We start from the raw sequence: 25,000 nt of genomic DNA, 5'->3' as shown, positions 1-25,000 counted from the left end.
CATTTGAGTCTCTCTCAGGAACCACTCGTTGGACAACAAGTCCAAAAAGCAACAGCGAAGTATTCTCCGAAACGACCTGCTACCAAAGAAATTAAGTCTCCATCTCAGATCCCTGGTCAGAGACCAAGACACATCCATAGAGCAAGACTGGAAGCACCAAGGACCTGAAGACTCCGTCTTTCGTCATGCTGCACAAGTACCCACAGCGAAACACCCAATGATCCAATGACTCCATAACTCCCCAGGCCCGACTCAGATGTCCATTGACCTCTGGCTCACAGCCAGCCGAGACAGGAATATCACTGTCAAGGTAAGTGAATCTCTCCGTGATCTCAACATCCTCAGCACAAACAGGTACAGACAAGATATCAGCATCCAAGATGTTATTGAAAGCCTAGATCTTAGTTGTCACCGAGGAAACCCATAATCGCAGTGGCTCTGACTCCTCAATCAGCACCTTGAGGGCCCCCAAACGGATAGCCAGAGTCTCTGCAAAGATGACTGCATCATCTGCGAAATCAAGGTCAGATATCTTGCCATTCCCATACGATGGACCACAACTTGATCTCTCCGACATCCTCCCCAGAATCCAGTCCATACAAGCTCTGAAATGTGTGGGAGCCATCACACACCCCTGACGAACACCAGTAACAACTGGAAATATGTCGGATGTGGTATTATCACATCTCACAGCACTTTCAGTACCAGAGTATGGTTCAGACATCAGGTTGATCAGTTTTGGTGGCACCCCATGAAGACCAAGAATCCTCCAGAAGGTATCGCGATTTACTGAATCAAACACGTCGCAGAGATCGACATAGGCTGCAAGCAGCCCCTGCCTAAACTCTCGTCTGCGTTCGGTGAGGACACGCAGGGCAAGGATACGGTCCATCATTGACATCTTTGGTGTGAAGCCTCATCAATGATCTCTCCAACTCTCTGGAAAATCCTCTTTATATCTTTGCTGATGACTCCAGCCTCTGCTGAATAAGGGACTCCACCCTCCCCACATCTGTCATCCCTCAGACTGGCAAGCAGCAGCTTCTTCGCTCATTACAGATCTCGGTAAAATCACAAACTGGTCCAACACCTGGAACATGTCTTTCAATCCGGACAAATCTCACACACTCACTATGTCTCTCCGAAAGAAACGTTTGGAAAACCCCCCATCCACTTTCTCGAATAATCCTCTGGAAGAAGTCCTTTCTTTCAAGCTTCTGGGTCTCACTATCTGCCATGATCTTTCCTGGGAAAGCCACATTTCCAACCTTGCCTCCAAAGCCAGTCCAACTGGGAATCCTCTGTTGTGAAAAGTCCTTCCTCGGCCCACCTGAGATTCTGATCACATACAAAGCTTTCGTCCGTAGCCTGATGGAGTACTGCTCTCCCCTCAGGGCTGGTGCTCCACTTTTCTGCCTTCCACCTTTCTCGGCTTCACACTGTGGAAGCGAGGCATTTCGGATCATTGGCATCTCCTGCGATGAGGCTGATTCTTTGGGCCTTTCACTCTCTTACCGCAGGCAGGGAAGTGGTCTTCCTGTCTTCTAGCGTCTCCTCTCTGTTCTCGCCCCCCCCTGCTGTGTCTGCGCTTTGTCCCCACCATATTTCCGCAGGGCGCTCAAGGTCCGCCAACAACATCCTTCTAGTAAAACTACCAAAATCACGAATTATTGCTCACCTTCACCCTTTCATTCCTCTTTTTTTCCCGCTGTTGGAATAAACTCCCTCACTCTGTTCAATCCCATTCTTCCCTCCAGGCCTTCAAAACAGCTGTTCACCACCACCTCTTATCCAAATACATCCCCCATCCAAATACTCGATCTTTTCTACTCCCGTTAATCCACCCCAAACCCACCTCCTTCAAATTCCCTGCTTTCCTTTCTGAATGTCCCTGTAATTTCCATCTTGTTTATCCCGTGTTCCCTGCCCCATCCCTCTTTCTTCCACAGATCTCCTAACGTCTTTGTTCCCCACTGTTTTGTCCTTCCCACTCCCACCCCTCTTGTCTCATTCCCCCTTGCTGTGTGTTGTGTGTTAGCTCTCATGCGAGCCTTGACAAGGTATACAAAAATAAATAAATATAAAAAGTGAAAAAAGCCTGACTGCTCTTGCACACGTGCCCAAGCAGATGGTGGTGAACTCTCTCAAGAATTATCCTCACGAAGACCTTGCCCGGCGCTGAGAGCAGCGTCACCCCTCGGTAGTTTTGCAGTCCTAGTGATCGCCCTTCCCTTTCCAGAGAGGGATAACAAAGCTGATGCCTGTGTTCCAGGCAGAGCAGAAAACTGCATGCAATGAAATAAGTACAGCATTTCCGTCAGGCTTGAGAAGTTCAGCATGGATGCCACACATCACAGGAACTTTACCCCATTTTGACCGATTCGCCACAGCCTGTGTTTCCACAAATGAAGGTGGGTCACAGTTGATTGGAGGATCAGTAATAGGGATAGTAACACCCCTGACATCCAACTCAACAGCTGGTGGGTCAGCCTGGTACAGCCGCTCATTGGAACCAGCCCAGCGGGCCTGAACTTCGGACTGCTCTGTCAAGAGCCCAACATCCTCCGATGTAACTACAGTTCACCGAAGGATGGGCATGGAGGAATGCAATGCGTGCATTTCCCAGAAAGCAGGATGAGCATCAGTTGATCACAGGTGATGTTCTACCCCCTCACAGATCTTGCACATAGGCTTCCTTGTCCATCCTCAGCACACGGACTTTTACGCCTCAACTCCCTGAACAGCTCAGCTCTGCCATTAAGCCTGACCCTGTGACTGGTCAGTGGTGTCCAGTGTCCCTCGAGAGCAAAATTATTTTTTGTCCTCCGGTGAGTTCCAAGACATCCACCTGCAACATCAATGATGGTAGTCTTGAAGGCACTCCACAATTATTCAGGAATCCACAATGCATCCAGACCTCGAAATCCCCATTGTTTGCAAACTCTTCAGCAACCTTCTCATCCTTAAGCTTGCCAACATCCAGGCTAAGCTGTGATGGTACCAATCTCCCAGACTTCAGAGTTTTTACCACAAGCCTGTGGTTGGAATTGAGGAGCTGAGCACTCCGTTAGACTCTGCAGTTCTGGTTCATCCTCCAGTGTCCATCAATCAGCACATGGTCAGTCTCCTTTGTCACACCACCAGCGTTGGAAGACCAAGTCCAGCGATGAGCCTGTGGGTGCTGAAACCATTAACCAGCAACCCTAAGTCCATGACTTCTTGCAAAGTCAAGGAACTTATTGCTATTCTGGTTCACAGTTCCAGCCCCATGTGGACGAATCCATGTCTCATAACCATCCCAATCAGTTCCATGCAATGCATTGAAATATCTCAAGACAAGAATAGTATCTCACCTGGGGCAATGCTCAATGACAGACTTGAGCATGGCAGAGAATGCGTCCTCCACTGTGAGATCACTTGCCTCAGTCGGAGCATACACAGAGACCTGGGAAACAACACCCAAGGAGTGATGAATCCTTCATCTTATAGTACGCTCTTTCAGCAGTGTTAGTTCAATTATCATTGCAGGAACTCTGGAAAGCGTTTGATACAGCAAAGTGCCTAATGTGTGTGTGTGTGTGTGTATATGTATACATATATATATATATATATATATATATATATATATATATATATATATATATATATATATGTATACATATATATATATATATATATATATATATATATATATATATATATTCATATATTTTAATATATATTTTATATATATATATATATATATATATGTATACATATATATATATATATATATATATATATATATATATTCATATATTTTAATATATATTTTATATATATATATATATATATATATATATATATATATGTATGTATATATATATATATATATATATATATATATATATATATATATATATATATTCATATATTTTAATATATATACGTATATTTTAATATATATTTTTGAAATATATTATTGTTGTGAGTCAGGAGTCAGGTGAGAAGACCACCCGGGGGGGGGGGGGGGGGAAGCGGTCTCGGTTTCTCACCAGACTTCCCGGAATTGCAGGCCATCACATACGGATAATTCCAAGACATGGCGGTCGCTAACCGACCGTGAACACCAATAACTCAACCACGTGACCGAGGGTCCTTCGTCTAGTTTATCCAGTTCCCTAGAAAAATAACCACGTGATTTAATCACTGGCTTACACACCCTCAGTACGCCTTGTCCGAACCGGTTCACCTTACCGGATCAGATGCAGCCGAGCGACACTGCCAAGTACGTACCGGCTAAAATAAATGTATCGTTGGGAAGAAAATCCCGGCTAGGTTTGGATATGGACCACGCTTTATCAATGAAAAAAAAGACAAAACAAGCTGGGAACATTTCTACTAATAATTTATTAACAGGCAGGCGAGGAAAGGTATGTGGCACAATTAATAGCTTTTATTGTTGTGTGTGAGCAGGGAGAGGATGAAAAGTGTGGTGCGACAGTAATACAAGCAACTGACAAAATCAGACACAGAGCGGACGTATCCCGATATAGTTCTTGTACACTCTTACCTTAAGCGAGTGCAGGTGCCATGCCGTAAACACACACACACACACACACACACACACACACACACACACACACACACACACACACACACACACACACACACACACACACACACACACACACACCACGAAGAAGAGCTAATGAGAAGAAAGATGATAGGAGATGAGGCTAACTGTCTCTCAATACCTTGCACGATTGACCGACCGTGCCACCAGTACGTTTTTGGGGGATGCTCCACTGGACGATACCTCCCTGACAGCTGGTGCGTCATCTCCTGCTTTGTGGCACTTTGAGCAGCTGGCGTCGATCCATAGAATGCAGTGCGACCGTCAGGCGTGAAGGAAGGACTTTGGGTGGAGTCAGAAGCCAGTGGGTGGAGGAAGGTGGAGTCCAAGCAGTATGAGGAGAAAGGTGTAGTCCGGAGCATTGGGTGAAGAAAGGTGGAGTCCAGAGCAGTGGGCGGACAAAGTCGGAGTCCTGAGCAGTGGGCGGAGAAAGGTTGAGTCCGGAGCAGTGGGCGGATTGGCAGTGGACGAGGAATCTGTGAGGGTGTGGAGCATCACCTGTGGTCAAGTGATTCTCGTCCTGCTGACAAGGGAATTAATGCATTGCGTTGATCCAAGCCCATTCCTCGTACACTGCAGATAGAACAGTGGGTGGTCGGTTCTTGACAGAGGAATCTGAAGTGAAGGCCCGCTGGGCCGGTTACTTTGAGTGGTTGTTCCAGGCTGATCCACCAGCTGTCGAGTTGGACATCAGGGGTGTTTCATTCACTGTTGCTGAACCTCCAATCAACTGTAGTCCACCTTCGTTTGTGGAAGCACAGGTTGCGGTGAACCGTTTGAAATGGGGGTAAATCTCCAGGGATCTGTGGCATTCCTGCTGAACTTCTCAAGGCTGGTGGAAATGCTGCACTCGTGTTGTTGCATGCAATTCTGTGCTCTGCTTGGAACACAAGCATCATCCCAACTGACAGGAAGATGGGCCTTGTTGTCCCTCTCTGGAAAGGGAAGGGTGATCGCCAAGACTGCAACAACTACCGAGGGGTGACGCTGCTCTCAGTGCCGGGCAAGGTCTTTGCTCGGATCATTCTTGATCAGGTTCGCCACCATCTGCTTGAGTACCTGCGTCCAGAGAAGTCAGGCTTTACACCAAAGAGGTCAACGATTGACCGTATCCTTGCTAACCGGGTCCTCACCAAACGCAGATGAGAGTTTCGGCAGGGGCTGCTTGCAGCCGCTGTTGATCTCTGTAAAGCGTTTGATTCAGTGAATCGGGATGCCCTCTGGAGGTTTCTTGGTCTTCGTGGGGTACCATCAAAACTGATCGATTTGATGTCTGAACTCTACTCGAGTAATGAGAGTGCTGTGAGATGTGGTGGTACCACCTCTGACTTATTTACATTTGTTACTGGAGTTCGTCAGGGGTGTGTACTGGCCCCCACACTTTTCAGCACTTGTATGGACTGGATTCTGGGGAGGATGTTGGAGAGATCAAGCTGTGGTGCATCATTTGGGAATGTCAAGATCTCTGACCTTGATTTCGCAGATGATGCAGTCATCTTTGCGGAGACTTTAGATATCTATTTGTGGGCCCTCAAGTTGCTGAATGAGGAGTCAGAGCTGCTGGGATTATGGGTTTCCTTGGTCAAAACTATGATTCAGGCTTTCAATTACATCTTGGATGCTGCTGTCCTGTCTGTGCTTGTTTGTGGTGAGGATGTTGTGGTCGTGGAGAGATTCACTTATCTTGGCAGTGATATTCATGTCTCTGCTGGCTGTGAGTCAGGTCACCAGACATCTGGGTCGGGCCTGGGGAGTCATGCATTCACTGTATCATGAGGTGTGGCGCTGCCGGTACCTGTGCAGGAGGACGAATGTCCGAGTCTTCAGTTCCTTTGTGCTTCCAGTCTTGCTCTATGGATGTGAGACTTGGACTCAGACCAGGGATCTGAGACGGAGACTTAATTCCTTTGGTACCAGGTTTCTTCAGAGAATCCTTTGCTATCACTGGTCGGACTTTGTGTCCTACGAGCGGTTGCTGAGAGAGATTCAAATGAGATTTGTTACCTTTATAGTCTGTGAGCGTCAGCTGCGGCTGTTTGGACGTGTGGCTTGTTTTCCTGACGCTGATCCTGCTCACCAGATTCTCTCAGCGAGGGAATCTCGTGAGTGGAGGAGGCCAATGGGCCGACCACGTGCCTCCTGGTTGCAGCAGGTTGATCGGCATCTCAAGGAGATTGGGTTGGGCCAGGCATCTGCCTGGGGGATGGTCAGACGGAGGCCCTGGAGTACCGGGCGAAAGTGGATGCATCGATGTGCTGCTCTATCGCATGCTCCCATACCTGACCTGACCAATACATATGTACATATACATGTATATATACATATATGTATATTTTATCCATTCCTTGGGATCATACTCTGTGCAGATCGTTTGTGTTGCCTAAGCAGTCTCCTTAGCTATTGGGCACAATCCTAGACAGGTTGCCACACTGAAAGAGGATACCAGCAAGCTGGCACTCATTTTGCCGACCTCTGAAGGATGACAGGCAGAGTCAACCCCACCTGTTATTAATTCAACAGCCAAGGGGTAGTTGAACTCAAGATCCTGGGATCCCAAGCCTACCACCCCAACTATTAATCCAATACCATGCATCTGGCGTACCCAACCCCATTAAAGTATCATTTAAATTTGTTTTTGCACATTTAAAGGTAATGGTTGGTCTCCCACCAAGCTTGTTAAATCACCGGGTGAGTCACCTCCATTCCTGTGCAGAAAACGATATTTGTGTCTTTGTATATATGGATATATTGTTGCGAATTTGGTAGCTTACTGCATACAACGGCCAGGTCCTATAGATCAGCTATATCGGTAAGTATGTGTTTCTAGTTAGGGTCCCGTCCGATGTTTAATGGGTGATTAATTGTACGTGCGCTGTGAGTTATTTTATAGTTTGGATTTTAACATTTTAAACTTCAACAACAACAACGCCTATCTTCGCTTCTTCACCATCGGCCTTTCCCATGCGCATGCGTGTAAAGCACAGCCGTGGGTGGAGTCCAATGTGCCAGGCGGGGTTTCTTTGGACGTTGGCGTCTTGGATTTCGCTCCAAATACGGGCATGGCGCCCCTCTCAGCCAATCTGAGGGGTGGAAGCACATCTGCCGCCTCTCGGCCAATGGGGAGCCAACGCAACATATTGCTGCTCGACTTCCTAGTCGAGGGGTGGAGACATGAACACCCCTCCCCCCCTCCCCCCCTCCCAATCTCGGACGTCGGTGAGATCGCCCGACACGCCTGTCCAATAAGGAGGGGAATGACACGAGATGGATCCCTCCCACCTGCCAAGATAAAGGGATAATTGTGTGTGGGGGCGACCCAGTGAGAGAGTCTTCCCGCCATGAATCGCCTGCCTGTGAGCCGGAGGAGAATCACTTGCCTGCCTGCCTTGCCTACTTGCTTTGCCTGCTTCGTCGCCTGTTTTGCTGGTGGAGTGTGCCAGCGCCCGACGCTACCCTCCGTACCTGGTGCTTGGAGCGGCATCGTGTTGGGGTTCGAGTCCCGCTGGGCCAGATCGTCGATAACCGCATGAAGTGGGAAGGTCCAAGGCAGACTCTTACCTCCAGCTCACCTTCCCTCCGAGTTGGGGGTATCAATAAAGGCCGCGGCCACCATTTTTTTTGGGGGGGGGTGTGTGTCTGTGTGTGGGCCCGTCTTTTAAGTTGAAACGTTTAAGTGCCGTGTGTGTAAATTGCATTCCTTTTATTCGGTTAACTCTGCCTTCTTGCGTTCTCCCCTGCCCCATTATAAATAAATATCCCTTTTGTTAAATGTTCCAGCTCGTTTCTGTGTTTCTTTCATTGGCTTGGCACGGTGTGTGTTGAGAAATAGCGAGGCCGTAAATTGTTCATTTGGTCTGACGGGCTTTGGTCATCTCCGCTCGGGTTACACACGGTTCGGGCTCGGTCAGGGCTCGTTCCGCTCGAGGTCCGTCGAGGGTGTGAATTCCCTGGCAGCTTTGTCCGCGTGGGTAATTAGGTATATTGAAGTTTGGCAATTGACCCTACCCCACGCGGTCAAATTACAGGGCGTCCTCGACTTACGACGGAGTTCCGTTCCAACGACGCGTCGTAACACGATTTTCCGCGTAAGTCGGAACACAGCAACGTTTGTTATATATATATATATATATATATATATATATATATATATATATATATATATATATATATATATATATATATATATATATATATATATATATATATATATATATTCTTCTTCTTCTTTCGGCTGCTCCCGTTAGGGGTCGCCACAGCGGATCATCCGTGTGATCCGCATAGTGATTTGGCACAGGTTTTACGCCGGATGCCCTTCCTGACGCAACCCTGGTCGCCTCTTACGACACAGGGATATGGTACACCTATTTTAACCGGGGTATACACCGGCCCAGTACACTGGTACTCATTTCGCCGACCTCGGAAGGATGACAGGCTGAGTCAACCCCCTGGTGTATTAATTCAGTGGCCCAACTGGGCTTGAACTCAGGACCTTTTGGATCCCAAGCCGCTGCCCTAACCACTGCGCCAACACACCAGGCTAAATATATATATATATATATATATATATATATATATATATATATATATATATATATATATATATATATATATATATATATATATATATATATATATATATATATATACATAGAGCCTGGTGTTGGCGCAGTGGTTAGGGCAGCGGCTTGGGATCCAAAAGGTCCTGAGTTCAAGCCCCGTTGAGCCACTGAATTAATACATCAGGGGGTTGACTCAGCCTGTCATCCTTCCGAGGTCGGCGAAATGAGTACCAGTATACTGGGCTGGTGTATACCCCGGTTAAAATAGGTGTACCATATCCCTGTGTCGTAAGAGGCGACCAGGGTTGCGTCAGGAAGGGCATCCGGTGTAAAACATGTGCCAAATCACTATGCGGATCATAATGGATGATCTGCTGTGGCGACCCCTAACGGGAGCAGCCGAAAGAAGAAGAAGAAGAAGATATATATATATATACATACATACATACATACATACATACATACATACATACATACATACATACATACATATATACAGTCTGGAGACTGCAATGGTTCACGCGCAATGTACACGGTTCGCCTTTTTTTATTTTTTGACCTTCGAGGGGACGCCACGGGCAAACTGGCGGGAATCGGGAAAAACGTAAATTATGAAAGTTGTAGTACTCGAAGAGCACTACATGCAAACCAACTTTCATTCGAAACAGTTGAAACCCCTCGGAGCTCAATGCCCAATTTATTGATTTTTTTGACATTTTCTAAGTTCGTGACCTTTTGACCTTGACCTTGGGACGAAAATGAAAAATTGAGCTCCGTGGGGCTATGCAGATGCCATTGGGCTAACCGAATACCGAAACCTCTGCCAGATTCGACAAACCCCCTCGGAGAAGATGTAACTTGAAATCGGCTACCCCCTAAAAACACGTTTTGTGGGCCTGGCTCCGCCCATAATGGGCGCAGCACGCCCATTCTCAGGAAAACACAACGAGATCATGATATAAACCTCCCACCCAAATTTTAACAGGATCTGATCAAAACCCACGGAGCTATGCTCGGGACAGACAGACAGACAGACAGACAGACAGACACACAACCATAACGAATATAGTGGTCACTTACTGATTCGTGAACCAAATATATATATATATATATATATATATATATATATATATATATATATATATATATATATATATATATATATATTGTTGCGAATTCGCGCCCGCCGGCGTGCGATCGACCGCGTGTAGCCAAAAGCGGCCGCCTCGCCCACCAGAACGGACAATTCAGTCGTGACCCTCCGGGAACTACCGCCCGGAGCCAGTCACGGGTGGGGGTTTCACCCCACCACCACCCAGTCCGCAGTCTACCCGCATGAAATAGGGTGAATCGCTGAATGTCGATATACCTAAGTTCCCGTGCGGGTAATCTGCCGAGGGATGGGACCACGCCACAGGCCGACTTCGGACACGAACCGTTTAAGCGGTTCGTTCCGTATTACAGGGATAACCGAGCGGAGTTATCGTCGGCCTTGATGGTTCCGATTAATTACTGGGCGTTTTAAACCCACTATCAATCCCTTACCTGATGCAATATGGAGATTTCAATAAGGGGAGAAAAGACGCAACGAAACGGGGAACAGTTCACACGATGCACAAAAATGCGCGTAAACAAAAAGCACGTATTTACAGTTGCAGCAACAATCAATCATTCACGTATACAGTCAAGCAAGGAACAAAAGCAAGAACGGACGCATAATTACAACCGAATATTATTATTTACACAAGCACACTTATACAGCTCTAAACTTGACGGACTGGCGCCACACACACACATTTACACAAAACCCCAAAGAAAAGAAAGGCGGGACTTCCCTGCGCGCCATCGAGTCCCCCTCCCGCGACCTCAGCGTGGTCGCGCCTGGTTCCAATCTCCCTCGCGGCCGGCGAACCCTCTCCGGCACTCCTCGTCCGGACGCGTAGGCTCGCGCCCCACAGCCGGCTCTACCGAGTCTCACGTCCGCGCCTCCCGCGTGGCAGGCCGCTCACTAAGCCGCGAGCGCAGGACCAAGATGACAAGATGAAGATGACTGGGTTTCACTGCCGCAAGCGCGCACGTGGCGGCCTCGTGCGTTCCACAGCACGAACCTCGCGCTCGCCGCTGGGTAAACCCGGCGCGGTCCCCAATACATCTACGGCCGCTACTCGGCTTTTGTCCCTCTGTCGCTGTTTTCCTCTCCATTCAACCCACGCACACCTGCGTGTTACAACGCTCAGACTCCACTCCATGACATTCACCCCGGGAGACGCGGCTGCATGTTCGCACATGCCCACCGTCATCTCCTTTATGTACCGCTCTCTTTCACACAGTCTCCCTCACACGGACCCTCTCACTCACACAGGGGGTCTCACTCGCACAATGCGTGCCGGAAAGCACGCATCTCCGCACACTCGCAAACACTCACACCTGCACAACCACACTGGGGATTCGTGTCCCCACAAGGGTTCCCGGGGCCTCTATACCCCCCAAGCTGCACGTGCACCCGTTCTCAGCACTCGCCCCCTCGACTCCGCCCGGCGTGACCGAACCCACCTGGTCGTGACTCGCTTCAAGGGAGAACAGTGTCTCCCTTCGTTCCCGAAGGAGGCCATCCAGCTGCTTGCACAGGGTCCCCGCACGTTCTGCCAGCTCGCCCCCATTATCCTCCACTAACTCCGTGTGTGTGTTCGTCACTAACCCTGTCTTTTTCATGCAGTCTCTCTATTTTTTTCTATCTCCCGCGTCTCTGGCAATACTTTCATTTCCTTCTTTGTCTTTGTGACTTCCCTCCTCTCCATTTTTCTTTGTGTCTCCTTTCGTAGGGTTGGTCCCAATTGTTCCTTCATTTGACGAGTGGCGTCGATCAAGTCCTGTACAACCAACATTGCTCCTTGTGGTGCTGTCACACATCCCACCTTATTACATTGTTCTACCCTCTTCTCCATTCATATTTGTGTCTCCTTTTTTCGGGTTGGTCCTAAACTGTTCCTTCATCCGACGAGTGGTGTCGATCAAGTCCTACACCACCGACATTGCTCCTTGTGGTGCTGTCACACATCCCACCTTATTGCATTGTTCTACTTCCTGGCTCCTTCTGAGTCGTTCCTCCTCTCGGAACTTCCTGAGTTCTTCGTTCTCCCTCCGGAGTTTTTCAATCTCCGTGGACTCCAATCTTACTCCCCGTTTTAGTTGTTCAATTTCAAACTCACATTGTTCTTGTTTTCTACCCCACAGTTCCTCCTGCTCTTCATTTTCCAATCTCATCGTTTCTTTCAATTGGCTCATTTCCTTCCTGTGCTTCAGTCACTGTTCTCTCATTACTCTTCCTTGTTTCCTCTCCTGTCCTTCCTTCTCCAGTTTCGTGGTTTTCTTCATTTGGTTCATCTCCATTTTGTGTTTCATTCGCTGTTCTTTGTCTCCTTGCACTCCAGCCTCGCCTTTTCTTTCAAAAGTCCTCGCCTCGCCACAGCCGGCTCTGCCGCGTCTCACGTCCGCGCCTCCCGCATGGCAGGCCACTCGCTAAGTCGTGAGCGCAGGACCAAGATGACAGGAGACTCAGCAATGACGAGTGAAGAGAGAGAAGAGAAGAGGAAGAAGAAGGGGGAGCCCCGCCCATGTCCGTCTTTTATGGAGCGGGGCTCCGCCCTTCGCAGCGTGGGGCTCCACCCGTCGCTCCGCCCCATTCTCGGCTCCACCTCCCTTCGAGGCGTTTCAAGAAGCCTCTCGAAATGGGGCGTGCCCTCACTCGGACCGCCTCACGCCGTGCATCCACCAATCGGGAGCAAGCCGCCGCACCCCTCCCCTTCACACCGAGCGTGGTGGGGGGGATTCAGGCGGAAGCATCAAGCGGGGAAAACCCCACAGGCTCCACAAGTGCTTTTGTTCTTGCACGCGCCTGCACGGTGTTCGTTGAATGGCGAGTGGCGAAGATGTGGTGGCGTAGTTGTGGAAGGTGGCATCGTGTAGTGAATGTCGTGATCGTGAGATGTTGGTTGTGGCGATGTTCGTTGTTGTTTTTGCACCAAATTAACTATAGTCAAAGAAGAACAGCTAACTGAAGCGTCGCAGCCTGGATGAATCACACATATTCCCTCAATACAAGGGGTTTGGGCTAACTACACAGGAACTTACCGATATATCTCACCTGACGACTCTTTATGGTGTAATGCGAATTTCCACAACCATAACAATATATATATATATATATATATATATATATATATATATATATATATATATATATATATATATATATATATATATATATATATCATCACCACTAGCAGCTTCACCTTGCCCCTTAAGCTTATGCAAATTATCACGAGCCTTAATCCGCATAAACCAATCCCTCCTGGCCACAAACTCTTCACTTTCACTCCCTTCCCCCTTTTCACTTTTCAAGGCCTCAAACAATCTTTTAGCCTTCTCCTGATTTAACATAAGGCTCATTGGGATACACCGTTGATGGTGGTCTTCCAGTCAAAGCACTAATAACCTTTCCATGTCAATAATGAGACCACTACGCTGCTTAGTAATCACAGTCGATTTCATAGGAGCAGATCCTTTCACATGATCAAGGATGCGATCTTTATCCTTGATAATCGTCGCTGCAGTCGAACGGCTTAGGCGAAGCAACTGGCCAATGTTCGTCGGTGTTTCTCCCTTTTCTGAGCGTTTAACTATGTCTAATTTCACTTCCATGGTGATGGCTTTCCTTTTCTTCGAAGCACTGCCATCAGAAGAGTGTGCCTTACGTTTGGGAGCCATAATAAAGGGCAAAAAGTTTCCAAAAAAGCAACACAAACGAAAGAGCGAATGAGCAACAATCCAAAATGGCGTACAACCGTACAACCAAAATGGCGTACAAAAGTCTGGATTGTTTAGTCGGTTGGACAAAAGATTGGTAAATGCAGTTTAACGTGAAGAAATGTGAGGTCTTGTGGTTGGGTTGGAATAATTGGTATCCAGATTATATAATGCAAGGGGCATTGGAGCATGTGACTCAGTAGAAGGGTGTGTGGGGTATGGTGTTGGGGGGGGGGAGGGGGGAGGTGAGAAGACAGCACAGTGCCAGGAAGCCATAGGTAAAGGTAATCGGGTTTTAGGTTGCATTTGTATTTGAGGGATAATTTTGAAATGAAAAGAGGTCATGTTTACTCTGCACATGAATTTAGTGAGGGTTCATCTGGAATATTGTGTTCAGTTTTGGTCACCACTTCTGAGGAAGGACATAGTTGCCATATCATGGGTACAGCCAAGAGCAACTGAATTGATCCTGGGTCTAGTTAGACTAATTGCTATGAGAAGTGGCTGAAAGAGATATGACTTTTTATATTAGAAATGAGACAATTGCCATTGGATATGATAGAGATGTTTAAGATAATGAAGCTTAAAGATAGACAAAATAAGTGCAGAATAATTTTTCAGCAGAATGGACAGTGGACACTGACAGGACATGGGGGCACATTTTAAGAGTATGAAGAGAAGAGTTAGGATGTTTGTGAGGCATTTTTTCACTCAGAGAGCGGTGACTGCATGGAATGGTCTCCCCACAAGGGTAGTGACAGTAGCGTCAGTAGATTGTTTTAAAATTGAGTTGGATAGGTATCTGGAAGTAATGGTGATGGGGGATTACAAATATGTTGGCATGATTGTGCAGGCTTTATTGGTGTAATGATCTGCATTGAAATTCCTTGTATTTCCTTGAAATTTGATGTATGGAAGCACGTTGTGGTGTTCAATCCACTATGCATTCCTGGCCATCATTTGCTCGATCCACATTTTCCAACCATGCCCATCCATACATGTGCGGATGATGAAAGGCCTTCATGATCGCTCATTATTGATCAGATTAAATAATTTAGAAGCGATGCAACCACAGTCTCTGCACAGGGAGGTTGATCTGTCACACTATTTCGTCTGAATGGCCCCCATACTTATTGGGCCACAGCGCAGTCTAGGTTTCATATATAATACCTGTGCAGGTATATCTAATATGAAGGAGGAAACCAATGTATATCAATGATCTTTCTTTCAATGTTCCTGAATGGCATACAAAGGAAAATTATCAGACAAATGTTTTGGGCCTGTTGCTCTTGCAATGGCGTGAAATTGTTGTTTCGCGCGACCTGACCACTGACCTCATTAACTGCGAGTAGTTTCTGCTCAAAAGCTAATCGGCCTTCATTGCGAAGAAATAAAGTATTAATGTGCGCACGCGCATGGGGTGATGTGCACTCGAGGTTGAATTATGTATGAGACGTGAATGGAACAGGGCGAGGGGAGGTGGAGGGAGCACGTTGGGGTCTGGGTGACAAGGTGACAGAAAGCATGAGTTTGGTTGAACAATGCACCAAAAGGGCACAGGGGATAATTTTGCAAGTAAGCAGTAGCTTTTGATAATGGGCAGCAATCTTTTTTTTTCCTGGTTCCTTTGGCGAGTCCAAAAGGAGTTTGCGAGTGCCCCCGCCCCCCCCCCCCCACAATGAATTTCACCCTGCATTGTTTAAACCACCCACTCTGTATCACTGCTGTGACAATCATAGTGTGATACACTATGAGGTCTACCAACCAAACATATGGTATCTACCATGGTCTCAACCAGTCAATACTCCCTATATTTGATCACCAATCGCTTTCATTGATGTTAGTTCACCGAAATTTGCGAATGATTTGGAGTTTGTCAGTGACCCCCCCCTCCCCCCGATTCTGCAGCATGTATTTTTCACTCTTGCACGCACTTGTATGCGTATTGGTCTTTATTAATAGTGTAACACATATAAGATTTTGCATTGTAGAGGCTGAAGTGCATCGATCAAAAGGTGGGAGTGGGTTGCCATGTTCATATCATTACCTGCCAATATTATCGTGAGAGGAAAATGGAGGGACGCTGGTGGGACAAGGTTACTGGGATGTACAAGGGACTGGGGATATGGGAGGAGGCCATTTGTCCCATCATTAAATCAATCTATCAGTTCATCTCCTTTATTTCACTTTGGGAGGAGGAGGAGGAGGAGGAGGAGGAGGAGGAGGAGGAGGAGGAGGAGGAGGAGGAGGAGGAGGAGGAGAAGAGTGGATCAGGTACCGGATTGAGGTTTCTTGAATTAACAATTCTGAAACACGAAGGACCTGGTGTCTCTCCTGTAGTATCACATTTGCCACAGACTCGTCTTTCCAACCATCGATCCCCATTCCCACTCACACTGCCACATCTGATCAGGACATCTCTTCCCACAACGGCAAAAGAGCAATTCACAGGGACCTTTGGCTCCCCCACCCACTGGCTTGAACAATCTATCGCATCGCAAAAAAAGTTATACTCTCATCTCGTGTTAAATAAATAATGAAGCGTAAATGCAGGCCTAAGGTACGCTGCCAGAAAAGACATGTTTTCTTTCTTAAGCGCCACCGAGCCAATTTGAGGCAATTGATTATCGAGCGGGTTGCGATGTCCCGTTGGCCCGATCTAGGCTTGAGAACACACAGCCAAGAAAAGGGGACATCAAAGGAGGGACCAACTTTTAGACTTTTATGGACACTTTTTATTGCGTTGAAATCAGCACAACATGAATACATTCACAGATTATCAAGAGAATATAACCCACACTAAGATCATCTGAAGATTCAGCAAAGGCATGAAAAAAGGTTTGGATGGGCGGAATAAATTGTTCATGTAGCTTCTTGGATGAGGTCTGTGAGGCAGACAAGAAAGTGGAGGTTGAGGGGAGGTGCAAGAAGAAGACTGGACGACAGAGGGTGATGATTTGATGTTGAGCGGTTGGGTGCATTATCAAATTTAAGGCATTTTTTGGGTATAAGTAAAGGTCAAGATTTGTTGACAAGTGCAGAGGAACATGAAGTAACAAACTTATTGCTACAAATGTCAGTTTCAGTTGAGAATTGGCCAAACCTCATGGATACCACTTCGAGAGTGGCATTGTCATGTCGGCTTAAAATGAGCATAGTGGGCATTTGCACTCTTTGGCCTCCTTTTGGCCTTGCAATGTGTTATTTGCACCTGAGCAGGTCATGCTGTTTAGCTGACGCTGCTTTACCATCTTGAGAGAGCCTCACCTGGTTTCAACGCTCCACACAAGCAATGGCTGCACGAATGTACTAATTGTTGTTCTATCCACACCAAAACCCTCTCCCCCCTTCTCCTCATCCCTTGACTCCCACCCCCTCCCCACCCTATAGCGTGCCTTTGCATCTGCTCTTTTGCATGTTGTTTGAAGCATGATAATTTCTAAGTAAATTCTAACGGCATATTTTTCTCTTTCATCCCCTTTCTTCTCCTAACGAACATCTTTTGATCATCCATTTTAACTTATTTTCAAAACTACCTTTCATCTCACACTGAACATGCTTAATTGCAATTCATCATATTCTTTTTATCCACCTTTGGTACACCACTTGCAAATCTTATGTTTTGTTTATCATCTCGCATGGCTGAACCCACGATATCTACACTCGTTTCCATGCATCGATTTTCCTTTTTTTTGTTGTACCACGGAATGTCCACCTTGTCTTCTAATCGGCGAACAGAGGTGAATGCCCTTCCCGGTAAGTCCAGATGTTTTGCCGCCTATTTCACTCCTTTCTCTTTATGTTGCTCCGAATGCCCCTTTGCAACATGTCTCTTCATGCTGCAAAGCATCATTCCATGCCTGTGTGTCTGTGCTGCTTGTAAAGCCTGAAAGTCGTTTGTTCTGCTTCCAGCATGTTCTGGAGAGGTGAGTAAAGCAGTTACTCGCCGTGCCTCAGTGGTAATTTGAGTGTGCCATCAGTCGTTCCGTCAAGCTCTTGTTATCACCAGCGCATGTAATTTCACGCGCACTCTTCCCCACACTGTATTTGCGCTGCTGCACATTATTCTTTATGGCGTGCTCGAGTACTTCTAGATAAGCAAGAGTAACAATGATTCAGTGGTATCACGTTTCGCAATGAATTTTTTTTTTCCAACTGAAAACGCATTACTGAACATGGTAATTTCACCATTTTCATGGCAGGCACTACTAATAGGCTGTCCCACGTGGTGCTGAGCGGGACACCAGCTGCGTGCCTTTTTATGTTGAGCTGTGCCCAACTCCATGAACCATATATTCTCAAGTCCCCTTGGATAGAGCAACACGTCTGACCTGCTCCACATTATAGCTTATACGGTTTGCATTTCGATATTACTCTCAGCTTGGGCGTGCCTTTTAGTGACGTGCATTGTTCGCCTTGACATCTGCATCGCAGGAATTTGTGCTATACAGTACTTTCCACGTGCGAGTCGGACTGAGTGCTCGTATATCCTGGTTTGTGGAGTTCCTGTACTGACAAGGTGAAACGGTAAAGGGTCAATCACATTTCCAATGGCATCATTTTCAAGATTGTTACAGTTACGTCATTGCCTCATTAAAATAAAAGCACCTTCATTCCCAATTTCCTGGAGATATATATAGCAAGCTCCTTCCTTTCCTTCTTTTCCTTGATCTCATACCTTCTTCTATCCTATTTTTATTTTAGTCCTCCCATTCCACACTTGACTATACTTTCCTTTACATCACTCCAATGACCCCTTGAAGTCTTAAACATGACTTCAAACAAATGAGATTTTGAACTTGCGCAAAGGTTGCATTAATTGTCTGAATGGAAACCTCGTCCCTGTCCTCACCTCTCGTGCATGTAATATGTAGAATAGTGCTCGCAGAGCATCCGGCTTAGAACACGTTCATGCAGTACGTTTCATAATAACGTTTTATTTTTTCAGGGGCTCTTATATTTATACCCATGTAGAGAGGCAGGAGCATAGTTGTTCTGGCTCTCCATGCTCTTGTTATCATCAGAATGGCATCATGGCATGACTTGCTTAGAATGACGGTGCATTATATTTCGACCTTTTCATCACTGGCATCATAATCATGAAGCCATTTGTTCTGCGCTGAACTTTCTAAAAATAGTCACCTGTACCTAAAGGCCCGGTCACACCTTGACGTTTTAGCCAACTTATGCCGATTTTTGAATTTTTTTTCTAAAACACTGGCACACGTTGAATACGTTATGGGTAAGTTTTGATAACATTGAGAGCACGCTGAAAAACACTGCCATACGTCGTTGTACGTTGGCTTTAAACGTTGTACTTTTTGGTTGTCCTCAAATTTTTTCATGCTTGAAATTTCACGATGTATGCCGGCGTATGACTCACACGTTCCGCTACGCTGGCCACAAGTTGTATGCACGGTCTGCGATCGTTGACAGATGTCAACACATGCTACTTGTAAGTTAATCATAAGTTGAGACACGCCGAGGTAATGTTTAGCGTACCCGAAACTTATTTCTAACCTATGATTAACGTGTTGTTGGCACGTTACGCGATCGTTGCCACACATCGACAGACGTTACTTTTAAGTTACTCATAGGCTGAAAGACGTCGGTATAATGGATCGTCCTTGCGTCAGCGTCCACGGCCACGGCCAGGACACTTATTTGCAGCATTCTTCAAACTTTTCTTCGGCATGACGAGGATGTTCACACTTCGATGTCGAGCTTGGCTATGATTCCAATTGTCCATCGGCAGCGTCGATTTAAAATAGTCAAGTTTGAGCGTTTTAACACGTTCAGAAGAAACGCTTCAAATTTCCAAACCCCAGCGTCAAAAAACAAAGGCGAGTGACAGCAATTTAAATCGTTCATTGTAAACAATGAAAATAGCTGAGTGGTACCGTTTAAAAGTCGTTGAGTGTAAAAAAATCCAATTGTTGAGCGCAAGCGTTGACTTTCAATAGAGGAGATGCAGCCATTTAAATCGTTGAGTTTATCATTTAAATCGTTAAATCGTTAAACGCAAGGACGATCCATCATAACCCACACATTCCCCCTCACACTCACCTACTACTGCCAACATGAACAAACTACTACTAATACTAATACTAATACTGATACTGTTACTGCTGACATGGACATCGACTCAAAAAGGACTCGAAAACACTGTTGGGTTCCCCTTTTATGAACACCATTTTTATATACCAATTCCCAAAACTGCTGGGAACACTTCTTTATATGGCAGTTGTAAGCTAGAAACACGTTAATTTTTTTTTTTTGTCGACCGGAAGACGTCATTGGAATACGTCTACATACGTCGATGTGTGTTGGGACTACGTAAAGAATTGGTTCAAAGCACGTCAAACATAAGTTAGAAATAAGTTTCGCGTAAAAAAGACATTACCGCGACGTGTTTCGACTTATGAGTAGCTTATAAGTAGCCTTTGTGGATGTGTGTAAGCGTCCACATATCGTGTGTATAACTTATCCCCATCGCATCCGGAACGTGTGTCATACAACAAGTACGTCGTAAAATTTTGAACATGTTTAAAATTTCTTGACGTACTCTACTTACTACGACGTATGATAGCGTACTTTAGCGTTGTACTCACGTATACCAAACTTACTCATACCGTATTTGACGTGCCCCAACGTTTTAGACACATTTTTTTTGGTCGGCATACGCTGGCAAGATCGCCAAGGTGTGACCGCGATGTTGACACTTCCATTTCTGCGGCAGTTATGATTCGAATCGTTGTGCGTCAGCCTTTTAATAGGCTACGTCACGACATCGTCGGCGATGCGTGCAACGCGCTATGCCTAAGTTAGACTATCGTTGGGCATCGGTTGTGTAGGCCGACAACAGGTTCAGCATTCGTTGGTATAAGTTATCTACAACACAACAAAACGTTCTGTGTCCGTTACCAATGCGTTATACATAAGACCAAGTCGCTATGAATACGTCCGAATCTTTAAAAAAAAAACATCAAAAGTTCAACGTAAGCCAGCGTTTTAGATACATTTTAATACGTTGCCATCGCTGGCTAAAACGTCAAGGTGTGACCGGGCCTTAAGCATTTTCGACAGCCATCTCGCTGGGTTTTCAAAATATTCATGTTGCATGTTTATCACAAAAATAGCCCCTGATTCTGTAGCTTTAACTCTATGAGGTTATTGAAACACTCAGTTATATACTATATATAGCAAGAACAAAGTTTGTCGTCAAATGAGGACTTCTGCAAAGGTTAATGTGAAGCTCAAGATGCTGCTAGTTCCCAAAATGCCCATAGTACCAAGAGAAAGTCTAAAAGATGACTTCAAACAAATGAGATTTTGAACTTGTGAAAAGGTTACATTTAAGTGTCTGAGTGGAAACGTCGTCAAGTCGTATTATTAATGAACAGACGTAAATTACGCTGTGTTATTCAGAAAGGGGAATATCATTTTGAAACTAGCTTTTTAAACAGAAAAAAAATCCATTATCAATGACAATCTATGGGGAGAAAGTAATATATTGGGAGTAAAACCCAGATATATCGTAAGTAAACAGGAGCATAAAAAGGAAGTTTTATATATTCTGAATGACATGAAGAACAAGTGTCATGTTTTAATGATTTAAACTTGAGATGAGCAAGCTTGCATTGTGATTTAGCTGACTACCGACACTGAACTAACATGCACACCCATATTATGTGTTAACATGTAACTAACTATACAATGGTACTTTGTGCTTCTGATAGAAATTTGATCCTGATGTGACTATTTTGAACCTATTCCAAGATGGTTGAAAAGTTTAATATGACTTTAGTCAAATCCATATATATTAATTATATAAGGATCATCAAGTTTTTGCATTCGTAAATATGTCAACCTTTTGACTTGATTCCTTTCCCACCTCACCTCTCCACTGTTACATTTGTAATAGGTTTCCTCATGTGCTCTTCCATTCCTTCCCCTCACAGCATTCTCTTCTCACCAAACTCTTCCCACACTTTTCCACATCATACTTCCCTTCTTTTCCTTTCTTAAATTTAGCAGCAACTTTCCCCACCCATTCCCCCAACCACCTCCAGAGCTGTTCTAGATGGTGCTATACCTGGCTGGACAGAAGCCTATAGAGGATGTCTATATTTGGCTTCACTTTGTGGATTGATCCCGATGCTGTGGATTCTTCCTTATAATTTAATGGATGAAGTAGCTTCTGAAGCAAACAACAGACATCCTCTAAAAGAAAGTTGCAGATCAAATAATTGGTGAAAAGGTGACCTGTAATCCCAAATCCTTCCCGACAAGTGTTCTCATGTACCCTCTTCTCACTGAGCTGTAAGTCAACACCACAAGTAACTGGGAACGATCTTCATTTGCTGATCTAATCCAATGCCGTTGAGTTACTGAGCTCTGCTTGATGGGCAAACTTATAATTATATGCCTTGGGCTTGTATGCCGAGGCTATGACGAATAGTTTCTGAGTCCATGCATCAGCTTTTGCTGGAAGGTAGATGCTTTACTTGCTGATTAACATCAACATCTGGTTCCGTCTATTATCTTGAGGGGAAAACAAGCATCTGACAGTGATGGCGCCGGGGTCGCTTGGCCCTACGACCACTATTAACTGCCAGCAGCTAAGCTCTCTTGGCTCGGCCCTTGCTTCGACAAATCTACAAAACTTCACCACTCTCAGCCCTGGATTTATATCCCTGACTTTTTGATTAAATTAAGAATGGGTCATATGTCCTTCACACAATGTTAAATAACTATTTGCAATATTACTCATGATAAAAGACAGAGGATCTACGAGCTCTGAATTTTGTTTGCAATTTTATATTGGGGCTACAGTTGCCACTATTTTACAAGCATCTGAGTCCACAACCATTACAAAATCCTCCAAAATAAACTAGTTTTCTTTGCAATTGTTTCAATGAGCCTTCACTAAAGTGCTGTTCTTATGTTTTTAATGCACCCACTTGCATCTTACTGTTCCCATTTGAACCACAGGCTCAGGATGCAGTGTAACCCAGGTTCACATCCCAAATGCCATATATGCATTTATCCTTAACTTGATCTGCCAAGCCTATTTAGTCCACTGTGAGATGAAGGCCTCCTTCAATATGTTCCACTCTGTTCCTCCCTCAACACATTTCCTCAACATTCTATTCCCAAAGATGCAATGGCCGGCATGGAAAATGTACAAAACACTCTCGATCTGTGTTTATCCATTGTTTACTAATGTCTTTGTGCTCCATGTTAATGTACAGTGGATGGTGTGAAGTAATAGCTCTGTCCTGCATGTTTTGCATACAAGTTCACGCTTGACGAGCTTTTGATCTATGTTAAAAATAGACATACAAGCAAATAGAAACGCAGACAATACAATCCTCAGGGTTGACGGGATAGCTTAAAGATATGTGCACTCACCTCTGAGCTGTCAATCATGGGTTCATATCTTGACCCAGCTATAAATTGTCACCCTGGTGTTCCGCATGCAAGGTGATGTATAAATCTGTGTGACATCCATCGGAAACGTGAAGCCAGAGGATCCGACTGTCAACGCTGGTCGTTGGTGGACATCAAATATACCAAGTTTTTTTGTGTGTGTATAGAGTCAAGGCTCGTGGAAGAGCGAGAATACTGAACAAATCAGGATGCAACAGAACAAAAGGAACAAGAGAGAGGGAGGAAACATCAAGAGCAGGGTTCACCACAGAAATAATGTTGTCGTCATTGTTGTTATATCAAATTCAATCCCATCCCATCACCCCTCCTTCATGGGTATATCCACTAGTTTTAAATATTTGAGGGGAGGGAGAGTTATTGGAGTGACATGTATGAAAGGTAGAGGTCAAGGTGGGGTTAAAAGCCACAAGAGGGCATACATAAAGAAAGGCTTTACACATGGCGATGGCTGCCAGTCACCACCTATTTTGCAGCACCAGCGTGCACACAGATCAAATTACAGACAATGCTCATAACTTTTGCTGACACTACAGTAACCTTTTTTTAATTGAGCAGTGCTGCCTTTTCATAGGCACCCATTTATTGCCCGTTTAAATCACCCGGAAAATGCTTACTGACACCACATAAAGACCAATATGGCCAAGCAGGCAGATTACCCTCCATGAATATCATTAATGAGCCAGCTGGGTTTTTATCATTCGTTACATCACAATTCGCCTGATAAAAGTTCAATTTCTATAAACTTTGAATGCAAATCCTCAAAACTGTTGCTTTTATCTGGAATTGAACTCGCAAACCCCAGTGATACTATATATATACAAGGAATCCAGGTCTCACCACAAGGCCACCATTATCTCCGTTATCCATTACTTTCTTTTGGAAATATAGATATATTAAAGAAATAAATGGATTCATGGAATGGACCATTTCTTCCATTCAAAGCACTCTTGGTTCTTGAATGACATGGAGGATTAAACTAACTGCAAAAGAGAGAGTATCACTACAAGCTATTTGTAGAAGTTCCAAAGTGGTCTTTGTTAAGACAAGTCAGACAACGAACAGACAGACAATGAAAGAAAAAAAGCAGAACATGCAGAATAGGTTAAAGAACAAATGAACATCACCATATATGAGGTATGACCCAACTGCGGGACAACACGCAACACAAAAATGATTCGAGGAACTTCCCACAGGGAGAGCTGTATTGGAAATGTCACCACGGAGGGTGAGCAGGCTGGGCTGTATAATCTAATTGTTTCCCCAAGACCGTGAGAGTCTTGATAAACACCACTACGCCAAGTGACCGCCCTGTAGGCTGCCTCTCTGCATGGTACGGCCTGCATCTCGTCGCTTCCAGGTTCTGCTTTTCCACACTTCTCCCCCTAACCGCCTATAACGAGATTTGCTGCGGCTTTGCTGAAAAATGAAGCGACGCAGGGAAAGCGCTTGCAGCGAGTGCGCCAGTAAAGGGTGCTTCTGATCTGTGGCCGGGCCGGATTTAAACTTCAATTTCGCAGCCGTGAGCGATTTTCACAACAAACCATTTTTCAGCACCACCCAGCGCCTC

General features: G+C 45.4%; 1 protein-coding gene across 13 annotated transcripts in view; it reads left to right on the top strand.

The window, feature by feature from the left end:
* LOC147020022 (neurexin-1-like) overlaps positions 1-25,000 on the top strand; it is a 1,432,118-nt gene that overhangs the window by 82,081 nt on the left and 1,325,037 nt on the right. For 11 of the 13 annotated variants that reach the window (XM_085894958.1, XM_085894955.1, XM_085894959.1 and 8 more), the window contains one exon: positions 17,719-17,736. The exons of the other annotated variants lie outside the window; for them this stretch is intronic. In XM_085894958.1, the coding sequence (XP_085751084.1) occupies positions 17,719-17,736 (18 nt within the window). The remainder of the gene's footprint in view (positions 1-17,718; positions 17,737-25,000) is intronic. 13 annotated transcript variants of the gene reach the window in all.

The sequence above is a fragment of the Eptatretus burgeri genome, chromosome 9 (genome assembly GCF_056783735.1).
Source record: "Eptatretus burgeri isolate ZD-2024b chromosome 9, Ebu_testis_v1, whole genome shotgun sequence".
In the NCBI taxonomy this organism is placed as follows: Eukaryota; Metazoa; Chordata; class Myxini; order Myxiniformes; family Myxinidae; genus Eptatretus; species Eptatretus burgeri.
This window is presented reverse-complemented; position numbering and strand designations above follow the sequence as displayed.